General features: G+C 48.0%; 1 protein-coding gene across 17 annotated transcripts in view; it reads right to left on the bottom strand.

The window, feature by feature from the left end:
• The window catches only part of LOC119437274 (ankyrin repeat domain-containing protein 17-like), a 190,046-nt gene that overhangs the window by 84,489 nt on the left and 83,165 nt on the right, over nt 1-22,392 (bottom strand). For 16 of the 17 annotated variants that reach the window (XM_037704331.2, XM_037704318.2, XM_037704327.2 and 13 more), the window contains 5 exons: nt 21,946-22,157; nt 21,287-21,562; nt 13,094-13,450; nt 12,552-12,789; nt 2,061-2,461 (listed from right to left, as the gene is read on the bottom strand). In XM_037704331.2, coding sequence (XP_037560259.1) covers nt 2,061-2,461; nt 12,552-12,789; nt 13,094-13,450; nt 21,287-21,562; nt 21,946-22,157 — 1,484 coding nt within the window. The remainder of the gene's footprint in view (nt 1-2,060; nt 2,462-12,551; nt 12,790-13,093; nt 13,451-21,286; nt 21,563-21,945; nt 22,158-22,392) is intronic. The other variant, XM_037704320.2, reaches the window with a different exon arrangement.

Raw genomic sequence — 22,392 nt, 5'->3', positions numbered from 1 at the left:
TCTGCTTGTCATGTACACATAGCACTGGCAAACAAGTCTAGCAGAGAGAGAGAGAGAGACAAGTTCTTGGAACTGTAAAACCAGCCCAGATTAGCGGAGAAGTTTGCTTTCTGACTAGTGTACATTGCGTGTGAAGCCACATGTACCAAAATGAAAGCATAGCCTTTCAGCACATTCTCAACATCCCATGCATTCAGATGGTGTGCTCCTGTGCTGCTAAATTGCTTATTTATACTCTACACATTGTGCTTTATATCTACAAGCGACAGCATGAGAGCAATGAACACACAAGAAGTATCCTGCAAGTAATTCCAAGGCCTCTTCTTCAGCTTGAATTACAGTTACTACGGTCACCAAAATGATTTGAGGGAAGCTGGTGTGGCAGTGAGGGCTGAATAAACCATGCAGGAAAGACAAAAAAATACCAAGTTTAAGACAATTGGGGCTTGAGCATAAAAGTATGCGAACTATGCACACTTGAACTAATTTTTTTCACAATCCTATGAGCATAACCTTGAGCACTTATACCGTATTTACACGATTGTAAGTCGACTCGAATGTAGGTCGACCCCCCCAAAATTGCATGTCTCAAAAAAAAAAGGGGGGGGGGGGGGGGTGGAGAAAAACCACGCGAGTGCATTCTCACAAGGGAAATTTATTCATGGGGTTGCTAAGACTACTCATCGTCACTAGAGTCGACCTCACTGGCACTGCTGCCGTCATAGCTGTGCGGTCCCACAGCGCGTCGTCATCAAGTGCGAGTCCACACTTCGCGAACGACTGCACCACGACATCGCGCGGTACAGCCGCCCACGCAGAGAGGACCCACGCGCACATAGTAACCAGGGAGGCCAAATTTCCTCGTGCTGAAGCCGCCACTGCCGCACCACACGTTCACTGACTCCAAACTTGCGTCCCGCTGCGCAGTTGTTAGTTTCCTCGGCATGGAGGATAGCAGCCCGTTTGAATGCTGAACGACCACCGAAAGTTCTTGGCACTCATGACAGGCGCGACGATTCTGCACAACAGCAGAAGTGGCAGATGCGCGCGGCCGTCGAAAACAAACGTATCTCAAAGAAAAGCTCTTCCGCCAGCTACTAATACCCCCCAAACGACGGCTCTTCCGCCAACTACCATACCCCCCAAACGACGGCTCTTCCGCCAACTATCAATACCCCCCAAACGACGGCTCTTCCGCCAACTATCAATACCCCCCAAATGGCGGCTCTGCCATGATCGATGCTCCCACAAGAGCCATGCGCTCGTGGTGCGCGCCATCGAAATGTATGCAATACGGTAAATACGGTACGCTCCGCTTCTACCGAAACCACGGAGACGTAGGTGCAATGTTGTAACCACGCTGTAGCACCCCTGATTTCTCGTTTCTCTTGCCGCTACTAGCGGTACACGGTTCGGTTTCGATTCTAAGTCGACCCCCCAACATGGGATTGTCAAATTTGAAAAAATGGGTCGACCTACAATCGTGTAAATACGGTAATTGTCCTATACTAACAAAGTTTTACGTGCATACTCAAGATATGTGAATACTGATGTCTACTTGAAATAGCAAAATCTCTCGGCAGTAGTTGCAAAAGCACAAGGTTATATTTCACGAGATTATGAAAAAAATTAAAGTGTCTTAATTTTCTTTGCATAGGTCCAGTAATTGTACATGCCATTTGGATATATATCAGCACTTTGCGGTCTACAACAAGCTAAACAAACTACTGCACGATGCTGTTTGTTAAAATTTTATACACTACCAAGTGCCTGCAAAGATCACTATACTTTGCAGTTGTGTAGGACATACCTAAATAAGTATAGTAGCTACACAAAACTAATGACATATTTGAAATCTACACAAGAAGCTCTACGAATGGCAGTATTTTCAAATCTCTAGTCAAATAATAATTCAAAAATAGTTGTTTCAAGTAGCATCTCTTAATTACAGCACACATTCAATTACAGCAGAAAGGGTTAATGCAAGTTTCACCAGAGCCCAACAATGAATTGGACGGATTGAGCAATTGACAGGTAGAAGTAAAAGAAATCCACCCAACCTGTTCCTGTTTTTCCTTCTTCTTGCGGCGTTTTCGCTCCCGCCGGCGGGCGGCCGCAGCCCGGCGGCTTTCCTCCCGTGAGCGCTCGAGGTCGAGCTCCTCAAGCAGAGAAGAGGCACACTTGTTGGCCTCGGCTGCCTGGCGTTCCTTGGCAGCATGGATCACCTCAGTGCACTGATGACATTTGCGAAGGAGATCCCGTGAATCCGGCCCCAAAGTGGCCATGAAGCGGGCCATTTCCTGATCCGAGGGGAACTGGGCGACCTGCTTCACCAGCCACTTGGCCGCCTTCACGTGACCTCGCCGAAATGCCGCCATCAGGCACGACACCCGCCGGTTGTCCATGCTGTCTATGTCGGCCTGCGCCGCCACCAGTAGTTGCACCACATCCAAGTAGCCACCTACGGCAAACATATGGGCATCGTGAGCACAGATGCAATGCAAAGCCAAGCGCTCACGAGGGTGCTACGAAGCAAGAAATGTTAGGACACTGATTACCATGACTGCAGCTAGTGTTAAGGCCACAGGAGTCAAATGTGCAATTTAGGCATTACAAAAAAAAAACTTTTTTAAAATAAAAAAAAGCACAATCATTGAAGCTCAGAGACAGCAGAAGCCAAAAAATAACCTATATCTTTCACTGGTTTAACATAAAACCCGAAATCCAGTAGTATAATTCACATGTACACAGGCAGCAAGCAGCACAAACGTTGCAATAGTTAAAAAAAAATAAATACTGTACTCTTATAAAGCTCTCACAGCATTTGTCAAGTAGAAAAAGATAACCCTAGAGAATATTGAAAATAACAGTCTACTCACCCTTCGCCACCCCCCCCCCCCTTTTTTTTTCATGCACCAACACTCATTTTGTAAAATTTCCAAACGAGCACATGCCAATTCAACGATGCTGAAGCAGAAGCAAACTATAAAAACAATAAGGAAATCCAGTGGCTGTACTCCAGATTGAAAGCCACAGACGTCACTTTATTAAGCAGGCATCAATAGCACTAGGAACACAGATAAAAAAAAAACTAATTGAAAGCCTTTAACTGGCCCAGGCCACTTATGTACCATAACAACGAGCACTTCCCAAGAAATTTTATGGAGGTGTCATTGCGAGTCTCCCACTTACTGTTTATTTCATTCTTAAACCTCATTCGCACAGCTATATCTTGCCTTATTACAGTCGCTGCCATGGCACTGCATTCTGTTAAAAGACAGGAAAGAGCCTTCAAGCTGGCACATCCTCGAAGGCGGCTCCTCCTGGCAGCCCCAATGACGGCTGACAAATAGCTTAACTCCAGACCGCCCGAACTCCAAGTGCAGTTGAGCCTCAATACAATGAAGTCACATTAGGGAGTTTTAGAATAGGGGCCCCAAACGTTTTGGGGCCCCAAAGAAATAGCGTCGACACCACTGCGCATGCGCGAGACGCTAACTGCGTTTGGGTTTTGCGTTGGGCACGCTATTTCACCGATTTAGCGGGAGCCCCAAAAGCAGCCCCAAAAGCTTTGCGTCAACAAACATGGCGGCACCCATCGAAGCGACGGCTCTCCGAGTACCAAACTCGGCTTGATTCTTGGTAACGCGTGAAGTTCGTAAGCTAGGAGAAGTGACTGCGGTTATCGCTTTCTCTCAACTAACGTGTGTAATGAAGATTGATTCATTAGACGCCGCTGATTCCGAATTCGATTGTCGATTTCATCGCTCGTAGGCCTAACATGGATTAGCTTGGCTGGTGAAGGCACGTCAAGTTGGTTAATCAAAATTAGGCGCAACAAATCGCTTGCTGCTAATAGAATAATCTCTCAATTGTAATTAAACGCAAAACCACGAAAGTCAAAATTACTCTTCCTATCATAAAATGGTATAGTTTATTTTAATATTTATAATAGTCTTTCTTTGACACCGTAGTGGCGCTGCAAGCGCAATACGCTATTCGCAAACGCAAAGCCCTATTCTAAAACTCTTCACTCTTGCATGCCCCAACGCTAACACCCGCAAAGCTCTTTGGGGCCCCTATTCTAAAACTCTCTATTAACACCTTTGTTGTGTCCATTTTAGATTTACTTTAACCTATCCGATAATTCGTTATAACTCTGGTAGGACTGTGCCAGTTGGTCGAATTCTTCGATACACGGAACTGAATAAAAATGAAGTACAGTTAGACCTCGATATAACGAACTTCTATATAATGAAATTCTCAATATAACAAAGTATTTCACTTTTTATAACTTGTCTATAGAAAACGATGGATTTTGAACCCAAACATAACGAAGTGTGTTTATAGACCTTTTCCAGTGAGCAGTCTGCGCATTACGCACCAGGAGCAAGGGAGGATGGTGGCTTGATGCACACCTCAGTTATCTTGCATGCGATTATAATTCTCAAGCAAGGCTTGCCGGCTAACAGAATTTAGACAGTAAAGTTTCATTTTGCCACGCATTGCCTATCTGTGCTGTCTGATTTCATAACGAAAATCTCGCAAAAGCAAATATTCTTATTTTCGGAGCCGACTTCGTTACTGCGGAGTTGAACTGTACATTGTTTAGCAGGCGGAGAACAGTAATAGGACTTAGTCTGTTGTAGCGGAATATTTGGAGAGTTCCAAATACAGTCAAATCTCGTTACAAGAGACATGGTTACAAGACACTCGCTTATAAGAGACATTTGAAAATGGTTTGGTTGGTTTTCCTATGTTTGCCATGTAACCATGTCTCTTGTAAGCAATATTGTCAACAAGAGACACTCGGTTACTAAGGACATCTTTTTTAGGTCCCTAGAGTAAATTTTTCTCTATTTAGAAGAGACACAACCCAGATATGGTCACACAACGCAGCCAACATTGTACCAAACGTTATTTTCATTCCCTTGGCTCGACTCTGTTCCGTTCCGCAGCCGGATGTCATTCCTCACATGGTTGCGACTACAAATTGCACCGAACATTTTGTCATTATGCTTTCATATTGCTGTCATGCTCCCACACCGACTCTGTAACAGAGTACCATTGAGTTGGATTTACATAGCAGCGTCCAGGGCACTAGTCACTTCGTATGCCGGTAGTCGGACTCTGGAGCCATTGCCATGTTTCCATGAGACCACTCTGTTCGAATCACCGGGAGCCGAACAGCGCCGAGCAGACGCGGGCGGATGTGTGACCGGCCCGGTTATCTTGCTGTGAATCATTGCCACGTCGGGACTTCGCACTTTCTGCTGCATACCACTATCCCTCCATCTGCAGTTTGCATCCCCCCGCCCCCCTTCTCTGCTCCTGCACTTACTAGGTTGTGCGGAGCTGAACGGTATTGTGAGCAACAGGAAGGCTTGCACAGTGAAGTGCTTAAACCTCCAGAAATTGGGAAGGAAGGCAATAAAATCTGCAGTCACTAAAAATCATACTATGAATTACTTCTTTATGCCATTCTGAGAAATTTCCTGCAGATGTTTATACACTTAAATCTTGTTATAGCGAAATGGTTTATAACGAAATAATGGATATAACGTAAGAATCTTAATTCCCCTTGAAAGTCCTCATAGAAACCCATGTGTTTAAAATTTCGTTTTACCAAAATTTTTTTTATACTGATTAAGGGATATAACAAAACATTTTCGTTTCAAAATGACAATTAACCACCCGCTTTGCACACAGAATACTGATTTATTAAAATGCGCGGCACTTTGCGGGCCTCTTAATGTACCAGTTTAAATCTCCCGCGGCTGTGCTGCACCGGCAACACCCCAAGCCAAGCCAAGCTGACCAAGCTAGCCAAGCCCAAGCTGACCAAGCTAGCTAAGCCAAGCTGGCCAAGCCTAACTTACTGTTAGCGCGCTGTGTGCACTCGTTTGCTTTGTTTCGGAAGCGGGCGTAGGTCAGTCAGCCCCTTTGCTATTTACGCAGTGTTGCCGGTTACACGACAGGAAAATGACTGCTGGTAGCGAAACGAAAACGGAAAGTTATTGCTCTAGATCAAAAGGCAGCCATAATAAGAGCTGTTGCATTAGGGACGAAGAAAACGCAAATGGCCAAGGACTTCGGCATCGCACCCGAACACACTTTCTACAATTCTCAGCAGCAAGAAGTCATCACTGGCGCTGTTGACTTACCTGTAGTGAGTACACCCTCGCATACCATAATTAGCTGTATAATAATTAGTCAGTGGCTATAACAAACTAATGGTTATAACGAAAAAAAATTCGGCTCCCGTCCAACTTCGTTATAACGAGATTTAAGTGTAAACACGCTATCATGCTGATATATAATGAAGTGACCTAGTCCGACTCCTCAGTATTTTTAGAATTTTTGGTTACAAGAGACGTTTCCTGGGTCCCTTGAGTGCCCCCTGTAACGAGATTTCACTGTATTCGAAAATCCTGAATGCAGTCGAATCTCCCCTACAACGAACGCCGCTACAACGAAATTTCTGCCACAACGAAAATTTTCCGATTCCCCGTCACCTGCCCATAGAAAGTAATACAAAAAAAAAGTCTCTACATAACGAAGGCGCTTTATTCGGTATTTCCACTTCAACAAGCTTTTCGAGAACTGAAACTAGAACTGAAATTGGAACTGCCGAGCAGTCAAATTAGAAGGCCCTTCCAAAGCTGTGACGATCGTATGTCCACTTGAACGGGGGTTTTCGTAATCGAAATCAAATTCAAAGTACAGATTTGAGCCACTGCAATCCATAGCCACACATGGTCACCACGCGCCTGTGCGAGATTGCATGGGATCACCACAATCGCTGCTGTTTCCTCTCTGGTGTGTGTCCGGTTGAAATGGCTACACCAGCGAAGAAGCATAAATTTCTCTCGAGGAGGAGGCACATATGATCGCCGAGGCAGAATGCAGAAGGAAAAAAAATTCGCAGTTACGCCCAAAAGACGAAGCATCGATTGCAATAGCAGATTAGTAGACAGCTATACGAACTAAGGATAGTAGTTTTATCGGCCGTACAAACTTGTAAACATTCGCTTACAAACTAAATTACCAAGCACGGTGTCACGCGCGCACAGGTAAACATCAACACATCTCGCTCGATGACCGCGGAAACTCTTTAACACGCTGGAGTGAGGAGGCGCAGCAACAGCCGCGAGCAAATTGACATACGTGCAGTCTCTCGCTTCAACACGAACGTCGAAAAGCACAGCGCATACGACTTTACCACCAGAAGTTGCACTTTGCCCACATTGCAGATCTATTTTAAGAGGAGGCCCGCGCGGGCACGCACTTTGTGCACGTCGCAGATCGATTTCAATATACGGCACCGCAGGCAGCAGTCGCTATGACGTCCCGCCATCTGGGGAAAATAGCAATCTGCAAGAAACACGGACTCCGGCCGACTGCTTTGAAAATAATGGATCCCTCTGACTTTATCAGAAAAGTTATCAGAGCCTATGACAATGACATTGCGATGGCTCCTTTAACGGACTGTGTAACTCGAGTAAAGCATTTGCCATGAAACGTAAGAAATCCAAGCTGTCTGGAAAAGAAACTTCTGGTAAGCGTAACCTTGCCAATTCAAACCGCTTCATGGCGGCGGTGCATGTGGTGCAAAATGAGTGTTTCGCGATCGGCCGGCCACGCACGTTAGGTTAGGCGTTGACCACAATGTAAGAAAAATGCTGTAACAGCAGCGCAAAATGCTTTCTCCCGTGAAGTTGACACTTTATTGACCGCCTTCGGTACATCGCAACCTTTGCCCCCATGCCATCGCAGCTTTGCCGTTCGGAGTACTACAGTAAAACCTCGTTACAAGAGACACTCAAGGGACCGGGAAACATCTCTTGTAACCAAGGTCTCTTGTAACCAAAAATTCTAAAAACACTGAGTAGTCGGACTAGATTACCTTATTAATACATCAGCATCAAAGTGTGTTTGAACACATCTACAGGAAATTGCTTAGGATGGCTTAAACAAGTCATTCAAGTATAGTCAAATCTCGGTAATTCGAACTCGAAGGGGCCTGAAAATTTGTTCGAATTAAAAGAAGTTCGGATTGAAGGAAGGACGTATTTTTGAAGTATTTGAACACCATAGCACAATGCACCAACGGTGCAAGTCGTGAAATATCGCGGCGCGCAAGCACATGGCGAGTGCAACCGCCCACGCCGGCCAACGCTCTGTTCCCGATAATGGCAGAAAACGAAACTTCTGGGAGCAGACAGCGCCGGCATGGTGACGGGCGGGCGCAGGTGAGGGAGGAGGGCGGCAGGGAAGCAGATTTGGCCTCGGCAACTCCGCCGCTTCGGTGGCTCCCCTCGCCCTCTAAACTCCCTTGCAGCTCCCTCACGTTCGACTGTCTGCGTGAGCGCCCGCCACCGGTACAGCCAGCCCGCTCCCTAAAGTTTCATTTTCTGCTGTTATCAGGAAGCGAGCGTTTGCTGGCGTGGGCAGTTTCGTTGGCTGTACTGGGCCTCTGCCGCTGCATTAAGGGGTCTCTCCTATGCTTTTGCTCTATGGCGGTGTCGGAGCAATGCGGTCGGAGCCGCCGCCGCGTTATTTGGCGCGCTGCTGAGAGCATTGTCGGTCCGTAGTATGTTCAAATTAACCGTAGCAAATGCTTTAGCGTTCGAATTACCGACCGTTTTCGCCCATTGAAATACACATAACTTTGACAGGACCACAGCGTCAGTTCGAATAAACCGGCAGTTCGAATTAACGACATTCGACATTCGACTGTAGTTTGTTTTTAGTGACTGCAGATGGTATTAGCTTCCATACCAACTTCTGGGGGTAAAGCACTTCAGTTTGCAAGCCTTCCTGTTGCTCACAATACCTTTGAAGTGCTTTTAGACGTTCGTCAGCCTCAACTGCCAACATTTTCTACCCTGCAATGTCCTCGTTGTCGTCGTCCTCCTCCTCTGGTTCATCTTCTAGGGCACATGTACCATTGACTTGCGCGAGGATTGCATGATCTGTAAGCTCTTCGGAGCACACGAGGTCCACATCTGCGGTCTCTTGGATGCAGGCCGAAGCTTTATCTTCAGGGCAGTTTTCCATCCTGTGTGCCTGGGTTGTGTCTCTCCTAAATAGTGAAGAACTTCGTCTAGGGACATGAGAAAGTTGTCCTGTCTCTTGTAATCATGTCTCCTGTACGCAATGCTGTTAACATGGCAAACATAGGAAAACCAACCAAACGATTTTCAAATGTCCGTTATAACCAAGTGTCTCTTGTAGCTATGTCCAGGGGTGGGACTGCCCGAAGTCTTTTCGGAGCCATTTTTGGAGTAAGTAAAACTATGTTTTGGAGCAGTTTGGAGCATACGAAATTTCATCATTCAGGCAAATCTGGATTTTGGTGGAATAATGGAATATGGCAGTGCACTTCGAAACAACGGCGAAAGACAAAATATACCAACACGAAGCGCATAGTAGAAGCACACTTTGTAGCTATAGCGTACTATAATATGGAAGAGTGGGTCGAACGGTAGCACGGGGCATGCTTTTCTGTAAAGCCGAAAACATCGGTAGCACTACAATTGAACTATATATTCCCCGACCGACGTTCATGATGATAGCAGAAAATTTTCTAAAATTATGTGGTCCAATCGCCGCAGTAAAAATTTGTGAGTCATCATATGTAACCGCAGACCCAGATAGGAACGATAAACCCTGGTACAGTCGAATCTCGTTAATTCGAACTGACGCTGTGGTCGCGTCAAAGTTACCGTATTTACTCGAATCTAACGCGGACTTTTTTCCCGATAAAAAAGGGTCAAAAAATTACCTGCGTGTTAGAATCGAGTACGACCCTAAATTTGCGCTACCATATCGTCATCGGCATTTCAATATGGCCGCCTCCTATGCACTTCGAGCCTAGCTCCCGTAGCTTCGACGATTTGCTGTGGTACGTGTGCTTAGGCATTAGTCTACCAATTTAGTTAAACAGCGAATGTTTACATGTTTTTAAGGCCGATAAAACTACTATCCTTACTTTATATAGCTGTCTGCTAATTTACTGTCGCAATAGATGCTTCGCCTTTCGGGCGAAACTGGGACTTTTTTGTTCATCACAACTTTAGTGTATTGGGAGAAAACCTTGAGCGATAGCTGTATTTCAGCATTATTGCATGAGGTGCACGGTACTGTAAAAAATCTTTTTCCTCTCTTTTGGTCACAGAAAACGGGTGCGCGTTACAATCGAGGGCGCGTTAGAATCAAGTAAATACGGTATGTGTACTCCAATGGGCGCGAAAGCATTTGCAACGGTTAATTCGAACATACCGTGCACTGACAATGCTCTCAGCAGCCAGAGCCAGCAGCCTCTCTCAGAGGTGTACAGAGCGAGCTACCCTCTACCACACCAAATGGGCATGCCAAAATATCCCCAATAACTCCCCAAATCGAAACGCAACGCACGAGCAGTGGGAGATGGTGCTTGCCAGCTCGGCACTGCAGGATCAGCGAAAGCTTATCGCCAGAGCCGAAAGTGCTGCCACTGCCGCTAGGGCCCTGGCCGGAAGACTCCACCCACCACGGAGATCGACGCTTCTCCGTGCCTCATCAAAATAAAGTTTTGTCTCTCTCTCTCTCAGCAGCGCGCCAAATAACACAGCGGCGCCTCCGACCAGCAATGCGTCCGGCACCTTGGCAGCACCGCCCGCTCCCTAAAATTTCGTTTTCTGCCGTTATCGGGAAGTGAGCGTTGGCCGGCGTGGGCAGTTGTGCTCGCTGTGCGCTTGCGCAGCGCGATATTTCACGACTCGCACCGTTCGTGCATCGTGCTATAGTGTTCGAATACTTCAAAAATACGTCCATTAATTTCGTACAAATTTTCGGGCCCCTTCGAGTTTGAATTATCGAGATTCTACTGTATAACGTAAAACTATTCCAAACTCTTTTTATTGTGATAGCAATTACATGGACACTCCAGGCGCACTCTTGCCGTCGCCGTGACATTCCATATTAAGTCCAAAGGCGACAACACCGTCGCCGAGCGCCGCACGCTGCATGTGCGAGTAAAGCACGCCAGGTGAGCCCCGACGATCGCGACTCAATCTTTCGCGCTAATGTGGAAAGCGGAAAGCAAATGCATCGTCTTCTGTCGCGCGAACGACCGTGGGAGAATGGGAGAGAGGGGGGGGGGGTTGTGCTCCCGCAGCAACTGCGCATTTCGCGACTGGCAGCAAGGGAAACTGACGATCGCGGCTCACTCGCACTCGAAAGGGAGGAGAGCTAAGAGGCTGTGCGGGAGGGAGGGGTGGCAGCTTCTACTCCGCCAGCAACTGCGTACTTTGTGTGGCCGCGTGCGCCGTATCTTGAAAGGCGATCTGCAGACGGCTCATACCTTTGTGCGTGCTGTGTTCTCACCGCTCAGTTTGCACTGAAGCGATAGACAGCACGAAGGTCACTTCGCTCGCTGCTGCTGTCACGCTTGCTCACGCCAGCGTTTTGACAGCAAGCGTGCACGGACACCGAGTGTGATGTGTTCATGTTTGCTTGTGCGCGCTGACACCATGCTTCCAAGAATGTTTCCAAGTTTATAGGGGCGAAAAAACTATATCCTTACTGCGAAAAGCTGTCTAGTAATCGGTGCTTTGCCTTTAGGGCGAAACTGCGACCTTTTATTCCAAATCCGCCATTAGCCCTTCGTGGTTGATCAAAATGGCTGAGGCATCGTGCATATGGGCATGAACACAGACTAGAATAGTATTGGGCTATACCGGTCCTGAGGACAGAAAAATGCCTGCCCGCGGCGCGCACGTCCCTAATATCTACTTCGCTCGCAGCGACCTCAGTCTATTTTTCGTTGTTTTACGCCTCAGCTAGGAAGCACCGCACCACTCGGCCTACTCTACCATATTCTAGTACACTCAAAATACAGCCGCCCTGGTCATTGCGACAACAGCCGGGAGTGGCCGCACACGCGCGCTGGCCACTTGTCAGAAGCGCCGGAAAGTCCAGTTTTATGAGCGCAAAAATTACGAGACAATGTGCGGGAGGCGCCATCGCACGGGGTGCAGAATGCGAATGGCTGCACTCTTTCTCGGAGAACGAATCTGCTCTCTGCCCGTGGCCACTGCCAGAGCACACGTGCCAAAACCATTCTAGCGCAGCATGGCGCAATTTCGGTCAATTTTCTGTGTTTGGAGCAGTTTGGCGCAGGAATTTGCGTTGGTATCAAAATGCCGCAATTGGTGCAGGAGTCCCACCCCTGAATGTCTCTTGAAGGAGATTTTACTGTATTTTTTTTCGTGTCCCGCTAATTTCGTTGCAGCGGGAGTCAACTGTAGTTCTTTCCAAATATGACTAGTTAGTGTGTATCAAGATTCTTATTCCCAACTTCGAATATTCGCCCAGCCCTAGTAATTACAGCAGCCCAGAGAGCGTTACGTCGACACCCAGGGAGCTCTCATTGAAATGTCTAGTATGGAAACTTACTGTGTCACTTGCAGCTTTTACAAACATGTGAAGAACCTAGTCCTGACTGAACATTGTACATAAACACCGAAATGATACCCCTATACAAGAGAGAAAACTAGAATACTTGCCATTGCATGCGAGCCACAGGGGCGAGCTGCCTTTTTTGTTCTTGACATCAATGGCTGCTCCGCGCTTGATGAGGAGCTCAACGAAGGCATAATGGCCTTTGTCAGCGGCAATAGTGAGAGCCGTGTCACGTGATGATGGCACTGGGGGTGCATTCACATCTGCTCCTTTGTCCAGCAACACCCGACCAACTTCCACATAGCCGCCTGATGCAGCCTCCATCAAGGGTGTAAGCCCAGTCTGAAATTTGAGCAGAGTCGAGTTGAGACAAAGTGGATTGGTCAGGTCATTCAAGCTGAACTCAAAGCGACATTGTTGAGCCCATCCATAGGTGTGTGCCTATGTGCAAGTACACGCACTTACTGATGCAACAGTGTCAAAGGATTATGATGAACTGACAAACCGGGAGAACAGTGGTGTTGCAGGACCATCTTAGGATTGGCTACTACTCTTGCATGACTGGCCCTGTATGGCATGAGCCCTCAAACTGATTAACAAAGATGGCAGCAATAATGGTGCACACTGCTCAGCAGTACAAACTCACCTTGGCACGGTGCTCCACATTGGCCTTACGGTCCACCAGCAGCGCCACCACCTCCTGGCGACCTTGGAAACATGCCAGGGTTAGGGCTGTGTTCTTGTTGGTTTCGATCTGTGCGTTGATGTCACTGCCATTGTCTAGTAGGAGACGCACGGCAGCCACGTGACCATTCATGGCAGCCAGCATGAGAGGCGAGATGCCCAGTTTGCTGCCCGTGCGAGAGTTGATCTCAGCGCCGTGCTGCAGGAGGAGCTTTATGATGTTCACATAGCCTCCAGATGCGGCCAGGCTCAGTGGTGTGTAGTCGGACACATTGCGATGTTCCTTGTTGGCGCCACGGGCCAACAGAATCTCCACCACCTGGGCGGCACCCAAATCACTGATTGTTAGATGCATGCATATATACTAGACTGAAGTCCATTATATAACTGTTTAACAAATCTATGTGACAAAACTTCAAACCAAATAATTCCCAAGAATCATCCTCTGCACATACCTGCTGGTGTATATCGACGACTCAGTCAAAGCTAATTTTCACTTATTTAATTGGTATTTTTCAGTTTTAGTTTAACTAGCTTAAGAAATAAAGTGGAACCCTGATTATACGACTTTGAGGGGCCGCGCAAAACCGTCGTATAATCCGGGTGTCGTATAATCGAAAAACTAAGAATATCGGCAATGACGCTCAGTCTTGCCCAACAAACGGGTACAGACCGCCTGAATAAGCCCGCGTCATGAATCTGCGCTGCTTCCAAGGAAGGTAGATTAAATTATTAAAAATTACCGTATTTACTCGATTGTAACAACAGTTCTTTCTTGTCATAATTTTCATTACTTGAACTCGACCCTCGCGTTGCATTCGAATAATGGCAAAATTGACCATTCTAAAACAAATATTCTAAATCCAGCGATTTTTAGTGTTACGTTGGCAACCTGTAATTTTACGTCACAATCCAATCCAAAGACAAGTCGACTTGAAGTCAGAACTTGTTTTTGGTTGGAATCGACGCTGTTTTTGCTGTGCTTGTGACTGGTTACCATGCTGCTATACCCTACAGCCTTTTGCAGTTCGACTTTGTTCATTCGCAACATTATGGCAACATTCGGTATGACGGTCGCTTCGAGAGATGAGCAATTTTGATGGCCATGGAGCTGGGTAAGTCTGCCAAGGCTTGGTGTATCGACGATTTGCGGATGGCGAAACCAGCGGCAGGCTAACTTTATATGCGAGGCCAGTCGGGAAGGCTCTGTGCAACATGAAGTGGCCTGGTACATGATTGTGCGGTGACATGATTGCATGGTCTTTTAAGAAGTACTACTTAAATCTCAAACAAGCTCGACGGGACGGATGAATTGATTCTCGGGCAATCACTTTTGGAGATAGTTTCGCTTTCGCGAGAGTGGACTCGTCCCGGCTTTCGGCACGGTTTGCAAGCTTAGGACAGCGCCAGAAACACTTGTCGGGGACGCTTTCTTTCCAAAGTCACGTGAAATTTCGCGAAAGTGATCGCCAGAGAAGACCACCTAAGGAAAGCTCCGCTTCCTCTTCAGACGACTATGATAAGTGAAGAGAATGTTTCCGAATTGCGATTCCTTGAATAAAGGTACCATTTCGTTTTCCGTTCATCTCGCGTTACATTAGCGGTTTTATTTTCTTGATTTCGCGTGACTGGAAAGTGTGCTTACGTGCCAGCCTGCGTCTTAGACCTTTTTTGTTCCACGGATGGTACCAGAGTCGTCGTCGTAAAATTGCGTCATATAATTGAGGTTATTAAGGGATGAGACTCATTTTAGACACCTTTTCTTTATTTATCCATCAATTTTAATGCAACTGCACAGGTTTGTGCAGTTTTTCCTGCTGATTTCAAATATGTAATTACTTTTCCAGTAAGTTATTTTGTTCCTGAGATAACTGAAGTTCATCCTCCATTGTTTAAGGAGACAATAGGAAAAAAAGTGTTTAATTAAAAATTATATTTAAGCTGTTAGATTACGTGGCACACGGAACAGCCGACAAAAAACTCGAGACGCAGAGAAGCGTTTATTAGCGTCCGCCTCAGCCCAGAACGTCTAAGAACGCCGCTAGTTCCTTCGAACGCGCTCACGCGCTCCCTGGTCCGATCCTTGTCCTCTTCTTTCTTGTAGGAAGAACGCGGGAAATTCAACAAAGCTATGGCTGAATAGACTCATTAATGACTAAAGATTGAAGTAATGCAAGCACTTTCTTTATTTGGCCATTCCTAGCTATTTTACAGCACAACAACTAACTTTACACTTTGAAAAGCACCTGCCATGCAGTTATAATTTTCATTAATTATGAAGGCTTGTGCTCAAAAATCTATTCCCCTACTTGGATTCTGTACACATTTAGGTTTCGATTGCAAAAAGAATTATTATTGTACCTGCCCTAGGTGCCGAGATATTGTGGGAATCCTCGGGTCCCATGACCGCCGCACGCGCAGCGAACGTCGCATCAGGCGCATGCGCGCCAGGGAGAGTTGGGAGAGGGGAAACTTTCCTTCTGCAGGCGGCGCACGGGAATCACAAGCGCTATCAGCGCCACCGGGTGGGTCACATGAAATCACGTAAGTCTCCGCCGCCAATCCCGTTTTCCCGCACGTGGTTAGTCAACCGCGTTCTTCCGCGGCCGCCCGTATTCCCCAGTTGGTTAAGTCGGAAGCCCTTCTTTACCTAGTGTATTATTCTCTTCGAGGGAACCCTCAGTGATGTCAACTATAGCTAGCTGGCCTGCTCGAAGTGTTAGTTGCAGTCGTAATATATGCTTTCCGAGTGTACACGTGGTTGTCTATTGTTTCCTCGAGCTTGTACTGGACCGCGGCTGATGCGCAGGCATGCGCCAACCGCGGGGCTAGCTGTGCCGAGGCAGAGAGCCGTTGGCTTCCCCCCATATCCCAACACTTTGGCGTTCCCAACGTGGGGCAAGCTCTTGGAAAACAGGACGATGATCGGTTCAGGGCGAGGAAGGCTTTGTCCGCACCAGCGCTACGCCTCACCCAAAGGCGTGATTGCTAACTAGATTGGGCATGTGCTTTCTTGAGTGCGAGTTAACGCTGCACCAGTGTTACCGAACTCGTACTTAGATGCTGAGATTTGTAGCGAGTTTTCTCCTAAGAGTACGCCTGAGTGCAGCAGCCGACGCGGTGGTCGATTTTCCCTGTACATTTGTAAATAGCCTCCTTTCTGTTTCTTTGGCTCTGGGAGCGGGGCGCCGGAAAGGCTGGCTAGGACATCAGCGGGCCGCAGTCCCCGGAGTAAGCTCGGAAGCTGTGGGTTGAGCAGCGAGCGGGGACCACTTAGCTAGGCCTGCATCTCCTCACGGCGGCTCATTGGAACCCTTTATGGGTCTTTTGTGGCATTGGTATCCGTCATAGACGCAATTAGGCCTAAGGCCCTTCGGAGCTGCTGGTCGCATGTTCGAAGACGACCATGCCGCGACATTTAGCGGGTTCAAATGAATTCGCTAGTTTTACTATACTCGCCCGAGCGGAGAAACCTCGTTCGAAACAGAAAGCTTATTTTGCTCAGATGAACTCAATATTTAGCTGATAGCGCTTGCGATTCCCGTGCGCCGCCCGCGGAAGGAAAGTTTCCCCACTTCCAACTCTCCCTGGCGCACAACCGCCTGACGCGACGTTCGCAGCGCGTGCGGCGGTCATGGGACCCGAGGATTCCCACAATATGTAGGCCTCAAAATTGAAGAGTCAAATTTACATTTTAGGAAAAGTGCAAAAAAGAAATAGCACACAGTTCATTTAAAAAATAACAAGTAGCATGTGCATATTTTTTCATGCAGGTGCTAAAAGCCACCAGGGATATAGTCCGACTGCTGCTTAGCGTTGCAGTGCACTTCTTTAGTGCCTGCTGGACACACTCGGTGCTTGCGTGCAGACTCAGTCGCTCGATGCCTGTCTTTCTCGGTCATCCATCTGGTGCTTGGGAGTCTGGGGTTTAGATTCAGCTCCTCCAGGATGCCCGACGAGGTTCTCAAATTGCCACAGTTGAACTTCATCACTGCCTCTGCAACTGCAGCTTCAACTATAAACAGTGAAGCATGGCGTTCCTTAGAAGCCAGTGCCCAGATAAGGAAATGAAGGCTTTCATTAGAGTTTTGGGTTTTACCCTGTTGGCACCTTTCTAAAAGCTTTATTTCCAACAGGCGCTCATAAATCGGTAGCAGAGCTGTAGACACATGGGGTGGCTAATTATAATGGTGCCTCGGAGCGGGTTCCCCCTTAGCTGCTGCTGCATTTTGGCGGCATCAAGAATCTGGGCCTGCGCCCGCTGTGATTTGACACATTGTTATTTGAAGTTACATGATGATATGTCGCCATCACAGCCTTTTGCATGGCCTCAACATATCCCTTGTAAGATTTGAGGGCCCAGCCATAATACGAGCTCAACTTTGTAATGAGGTCGCCAGTAAGCCTTCCCCTTCCTCCGAGGATTTCAGAGCCGCCTCCCTTGTGCCTTGCAATCAAATTGCGTAAGGCAGTGCCTATGCACTTCTGTACATGGTTCACACAATCCTCTTTTTGGATTTTGATGAAGCCATACACATCTGCTTCTTGCAAAGCATGGAAGGCAGTTACCATCTGAAAGAATGGTCGTGTATATGAGGCCATTTTTTCTCAGACACCTGTTAAAAAGGAGAACAGCTGCTTCCACCCCCATTTCGCCAGCTTTCTTTGCAGTGTTTTTCTGGCACTTGTGGCTGTCCCACCATGTCTGATATGCCGGATCTTTTTCCTTCGGCCCTCGTTCACACCAGGCACAGAAAATGCTCAAGACAACGTAGTCGAGCACTAGCCCAGTGAAGAGTTCCATCACCGCGCCCACAGCTATGCGAGACGAGTGCCCGCGCATCATCCACGAGCCGTCAAATGAAACAGCAATGTTGTTGGCGTTGTGAATGTTCAGTTCTTTATAAAGTTCCCGAACCAACGTCGCGCACTCGCTGGTGACTTTATCGGCTGCACGAGTTGCTGCAGGAGTCAATTTTTGTTTCACATATCCCTGCCACGTTTTCTTATGGAGATCGCGATGGGAAATGTCATTCATAGCCGCTTGATGATTGCCAATAGACTGCACGGCTCGAGCAGCGAGGATGTTCATGGCAAACGGATTCACTTTTTGATCGCCATACACCCGCTTTCGCGATGTCCCCTCAGTTCGCACAGCTGACACACACTTTCACGGCAAGGCCGTACTCTCTCTCGCGTTTGTATAAGCTGACGTTGCCGCCGCCGCAAAACTTGCATTTGAGAACGCCAGCAGTCCACTCATACACTGAATATTGGCAATGAAAAAACTGTCAGCCCTTCCACTGGGGTGGAGATGGAAGACCAGCGAAGCTGTACTATGGTATTTCCAAGTATGACTATTAAGATGTGATGGTGTAATTGGTTATTTGAACTTAAAGAATGAGAAATATATATGATCCGGTGGTTTTCATTTACCCATGGCCTATATTTCACCATGGCCTTATGGTCGCTTCAGTATCCCGCCATAGGGTGTACGGCAAAGGTTGGCACGTTCTTCATAAACACGGGCAAAACGCCGCCCGCGTCGACAACAGTTCTGCGCGTTGTGTGACCGCACACAACCGCTCTCAAAACACTGGCGTGAGCAAGCACGCCAGTAGCAGCAGCAGCGAGCAAAGGTTCATGGGATCGATCACTTCAACGGAAACTGAGCAGCAAAAGCACAGCGCATACAAAGGTAGGAACCCTGTTGCAGATCGCTTTCAAGATACGGTGCACGCGACCGCCCGGCGCCGCGAAAAGTACAAGTTGCTCGCAGAGCAGAAGCCGCAAACCCTCCCTTCGGAGCTGCCTTCCCGCTGTCCTCCTTTCGCGTGAGAGATTGAGTCACCAGTTCCCCTTGCGCCTGGTCACAATATACGCATTTGGTGCCGCAGCTAAACGTCACCTCCCCTCCCTTCCGTCCGCCCCCACGGCCTTTCGCGCGACGGAAGTGGCATTTGCTCTCCGCCGTGCGTTCACTCACACATACAGCATACGGCCAACAAAGTTTTTTTTCTACATCCGGACGCGACCATCGAAGACTGAGCCCTTAACAGCTTCGCTGTAAAAACTCTCCTGGTCGCTCAGCCGAGTCGGAGCAGCACTGGCCGGTGCGTCGTTGCTGTCATAAAAGAAATCGAATTTTCTTTTCGTTGCAGCGGTTGAAGCAAGTTCCCACAGTTTTGCATCGGCTTTTGTCTGCCTTGCCTGCAGATCTGACAGCGTCCGCATCAATAGAAAGCTTTAGTACTGCGGCATGATACATACGCAGCACGCAAGCGCTTTGCGGAACGTGGCAGCGCATGTCACGACAGCGCTTTTAGTACAAGGAAACGCCTACGTACGTTAACCTATTGCGCCTTTTGTCTCGCTCTCATTTTTTTTACTCTATTTTCTTGCGCTCTCCTGAACAAATGCAAACCATGAGAGCAGCACGAGAGGCTCCCCACGTACGTGCGCAAGAATTGGATGCGTTCGTCACAGCTGCCGGGTACGCATCCCGTACCGTTCCGTGTTGCATTCTGCACATGCGCACTTTGCAGAACGTAGCGACCTTACGTACGCAACGCCGGTTGCGTACGCAACATACGCAGTACTGTCTAATGTATCACGGCGGTCGCCGGCCGCTGTTCGTCCGAACTTCGCAGGCCGGCTGGCCAGCAAGGCCTAATTCTCCGTCAGCGGCCTCAGGCGGCTCGGCGAATCATTCTCTGTCGGCGGATGGGGTGGGTGACGCGGAGCCCCTATCTTCATCCGCGCGTTCCGCTGATCGACACGCCAGCGGCTTCTTTCCTTGGTTGCAGACGCCCCTGTTGTCTGGCGGAGCATCACAGACTGATAGGCCCAAGAAGCTTACATCGGCGGCGGCTGGCGACTCATCTCATTCTTCGTCGACGCTTCCCGGTGGTAGACGAGCCTCGAAGTTGTTGGCCAACAACTTCTTCCTTTCCTTGCCAAACTTACTCCGCGAATGAAACTTTCGCGCTAAACCAGGCATCGCGAGAGCTTTAATCGTAAGCGCACAGATCGAAGTGCTGGCAAAATGGCGGTCCAATTGTCACGTTTGTCGCGTTTCGACGCGCCAAGCAGACGACGCGAGTCACGCTCTGCCAATGAGATAGCTCCGCGACCTCACGTGCGCCTAACAATGAATAGAATCGCGCATGTTGCTTTTTTTTTGCATTTTTTGTGAGCAATCAATGAGCAAAACGAAGTAGCAGCGGGAACTTCAAAACGAAGAAATGCTCTTTCAAACGAGACGGTGTTCAAACGGTGTTCGCGAAACGACAGCTCTCCATCGCAAGAAAACTGCCATTTTGGCGTCGGAATCTGCGCAAGCTCGACTCGCGCGTGCTCTTTGAAATGTTATTACAAATAAGTTACCAATTCCTGGAGTCAGAAAATTGGCAGACAGATAGAAAAAGGCTCGCAGAACCCTAAAATGTCATATAAAAGAAATACTTTTTCGCCATTTTCCGGTCCCAAAGACCCGTCTCTCCCTTAATACATCATTTCTATAGGGGTTTTGCCAGGACCTTTTCCTACACCACAGTACGGTCATCCCTATAACTCCATGTAGGTCAGAGCAGCCCTGGACTAATGGCCCCTCCCCGAGAAAAGACGCACTTCAAATCCTTTTACATCTCAATGAAGTTTATAACTACTAATACTACTACTAGAAATATTTTTTAATGCGCGAAAGAACACAAAGCACCCAGTTAATGTAGACAGGACATCACACATCTACTAGACTATATTGTCTGTCTCTGAATTTTTTTTTTTTTGCACACGTATGTTTTTCTTGGAACTCAAGTTTCCGAACAGCCTAGCCCATGATCATAATTGGAGCAAATTCTGTTTCCGACTGCACAACAATATCCATGCTTTCATGTCCCTCCACTTCCTCAGAAGCAAGGCAGGAAGACTGCATGAAGGTATGAATCTTAGTAGCATATTACCTTCATGCATCAGCTCACCTTTGCTTGCCCTGCTTGGCATAGTCTATTTTTCTCTATTGCAAGTCCCTCACACAGTTTTTAGTGAGCACTTTTTCTCTTTTGTCCCACCTTCACACACTTCCTTCTAAGTCAGGAAGCACAACTTAGTGACACGACAAAACCTTCAGAAGTGTGCACAACAAGTGGGGTCATACCTCGTAGCGTCCCCCCGAGCAGGCAAGTGAGAGGGCGGTGTCCTTTGTGCGCTCTGACTGAGCCTCCAGGTCAGCACCATGCGAGAGAAGGATGTCGACAACGCCCGCATGGCCTGCTGTTGCAGCCAGCATGAGTGGTGTGAAGCCTTTCTTGTCGCGGTGCTCCAAGTGGGCTCCCCGGTTCAACAGCAGGCTCACCAGGTCCTCGTGGCCACCCGCACACGCCAGCGTCAGAGCCGTGTCATGGTTGCTCTCCGTCTGCCAGTTGAGGTCCACCTAAGGTCACCGAGGTTACTCGTACATAACACTGCGCAGTCCCCATCTAATATCCCCATTTATTGGGCCTCTCACTGGAATGGGCTACACCCGGGCTGCTTGGGCAAGCTCAAAGTCCCTGAGCAAGCTACTCTGTGATGATCTGTCCTACAGATAGGCTCTGAAAAATGAAAACTGCGTGTGGCACAACAAATGCATTCTGCATTTGTTGTGCTTTCCATTGTTTAAAACATGCAGCATACCAATAGGTTGGAAGTACACTGCAAAGGGAAAGTGCTCCCCACAGCAACATCAGGAAAGTTGGGATGGCCTGCTTTTTTGATATTTTCATCAACAATCCCTGCTTTCTATTGTACCGCAGGGCACTGCGTTGAAGTGCTAACCTGGGCATGAATGGGGAAGGCAGCCGGGTGGAAGGCCAGGGTAGGTGGTTGTTGGCCCAAGGTGGATGCTGCTGGGTGAGCTCCACCCCCATGGTGGTGGTGATGGTGGTGGTGATGATGGTGGTCAGGGCACACAGTCACCGCCTGCTGCGCTGTTATTGACACCTGGGCACCACTTCCGCCGCCACATGGAGTACTCACTACCGTGGGCCCTGCAATTCCCAGTCACACCAAAAAATGCTGTGTACAACACCATCCAATCTTATATGTACTCGAGTGTTTATAAGCGGCACCTCAAGCAGCTGGGCATTTCAAAGTCAGGTGTTCCTGGTACCTGACAACCTGCAATTTTAAAATAGACAATCTGCAATTTTAAAATAGTAGTAGCTTCTTATGGTAGCTTGTGCACAGTTTAGTGCCACCAAATCCTGACCGCATCAGCCGAGT

The sequence above is a fragment of the Dermacentor silvarum genome, chromosome 1 (assembly GCF_013339745.2).
Source record: "Dermacentor silvarum isolate Dsil-2018 chromosome 1, BIME_Dsil_1.4, whole genome shotgun sequence".
Classification (NCBI taxonomy): Eukaryota; Metazoa; Arthropoda; class Arachnida; order Ixodida; family Ixodidae; genus Dermacentor; species Dermacentor silvarum.
This window is presented reverse-complemented; position numbering and strand designations above follow the sequence as displayed.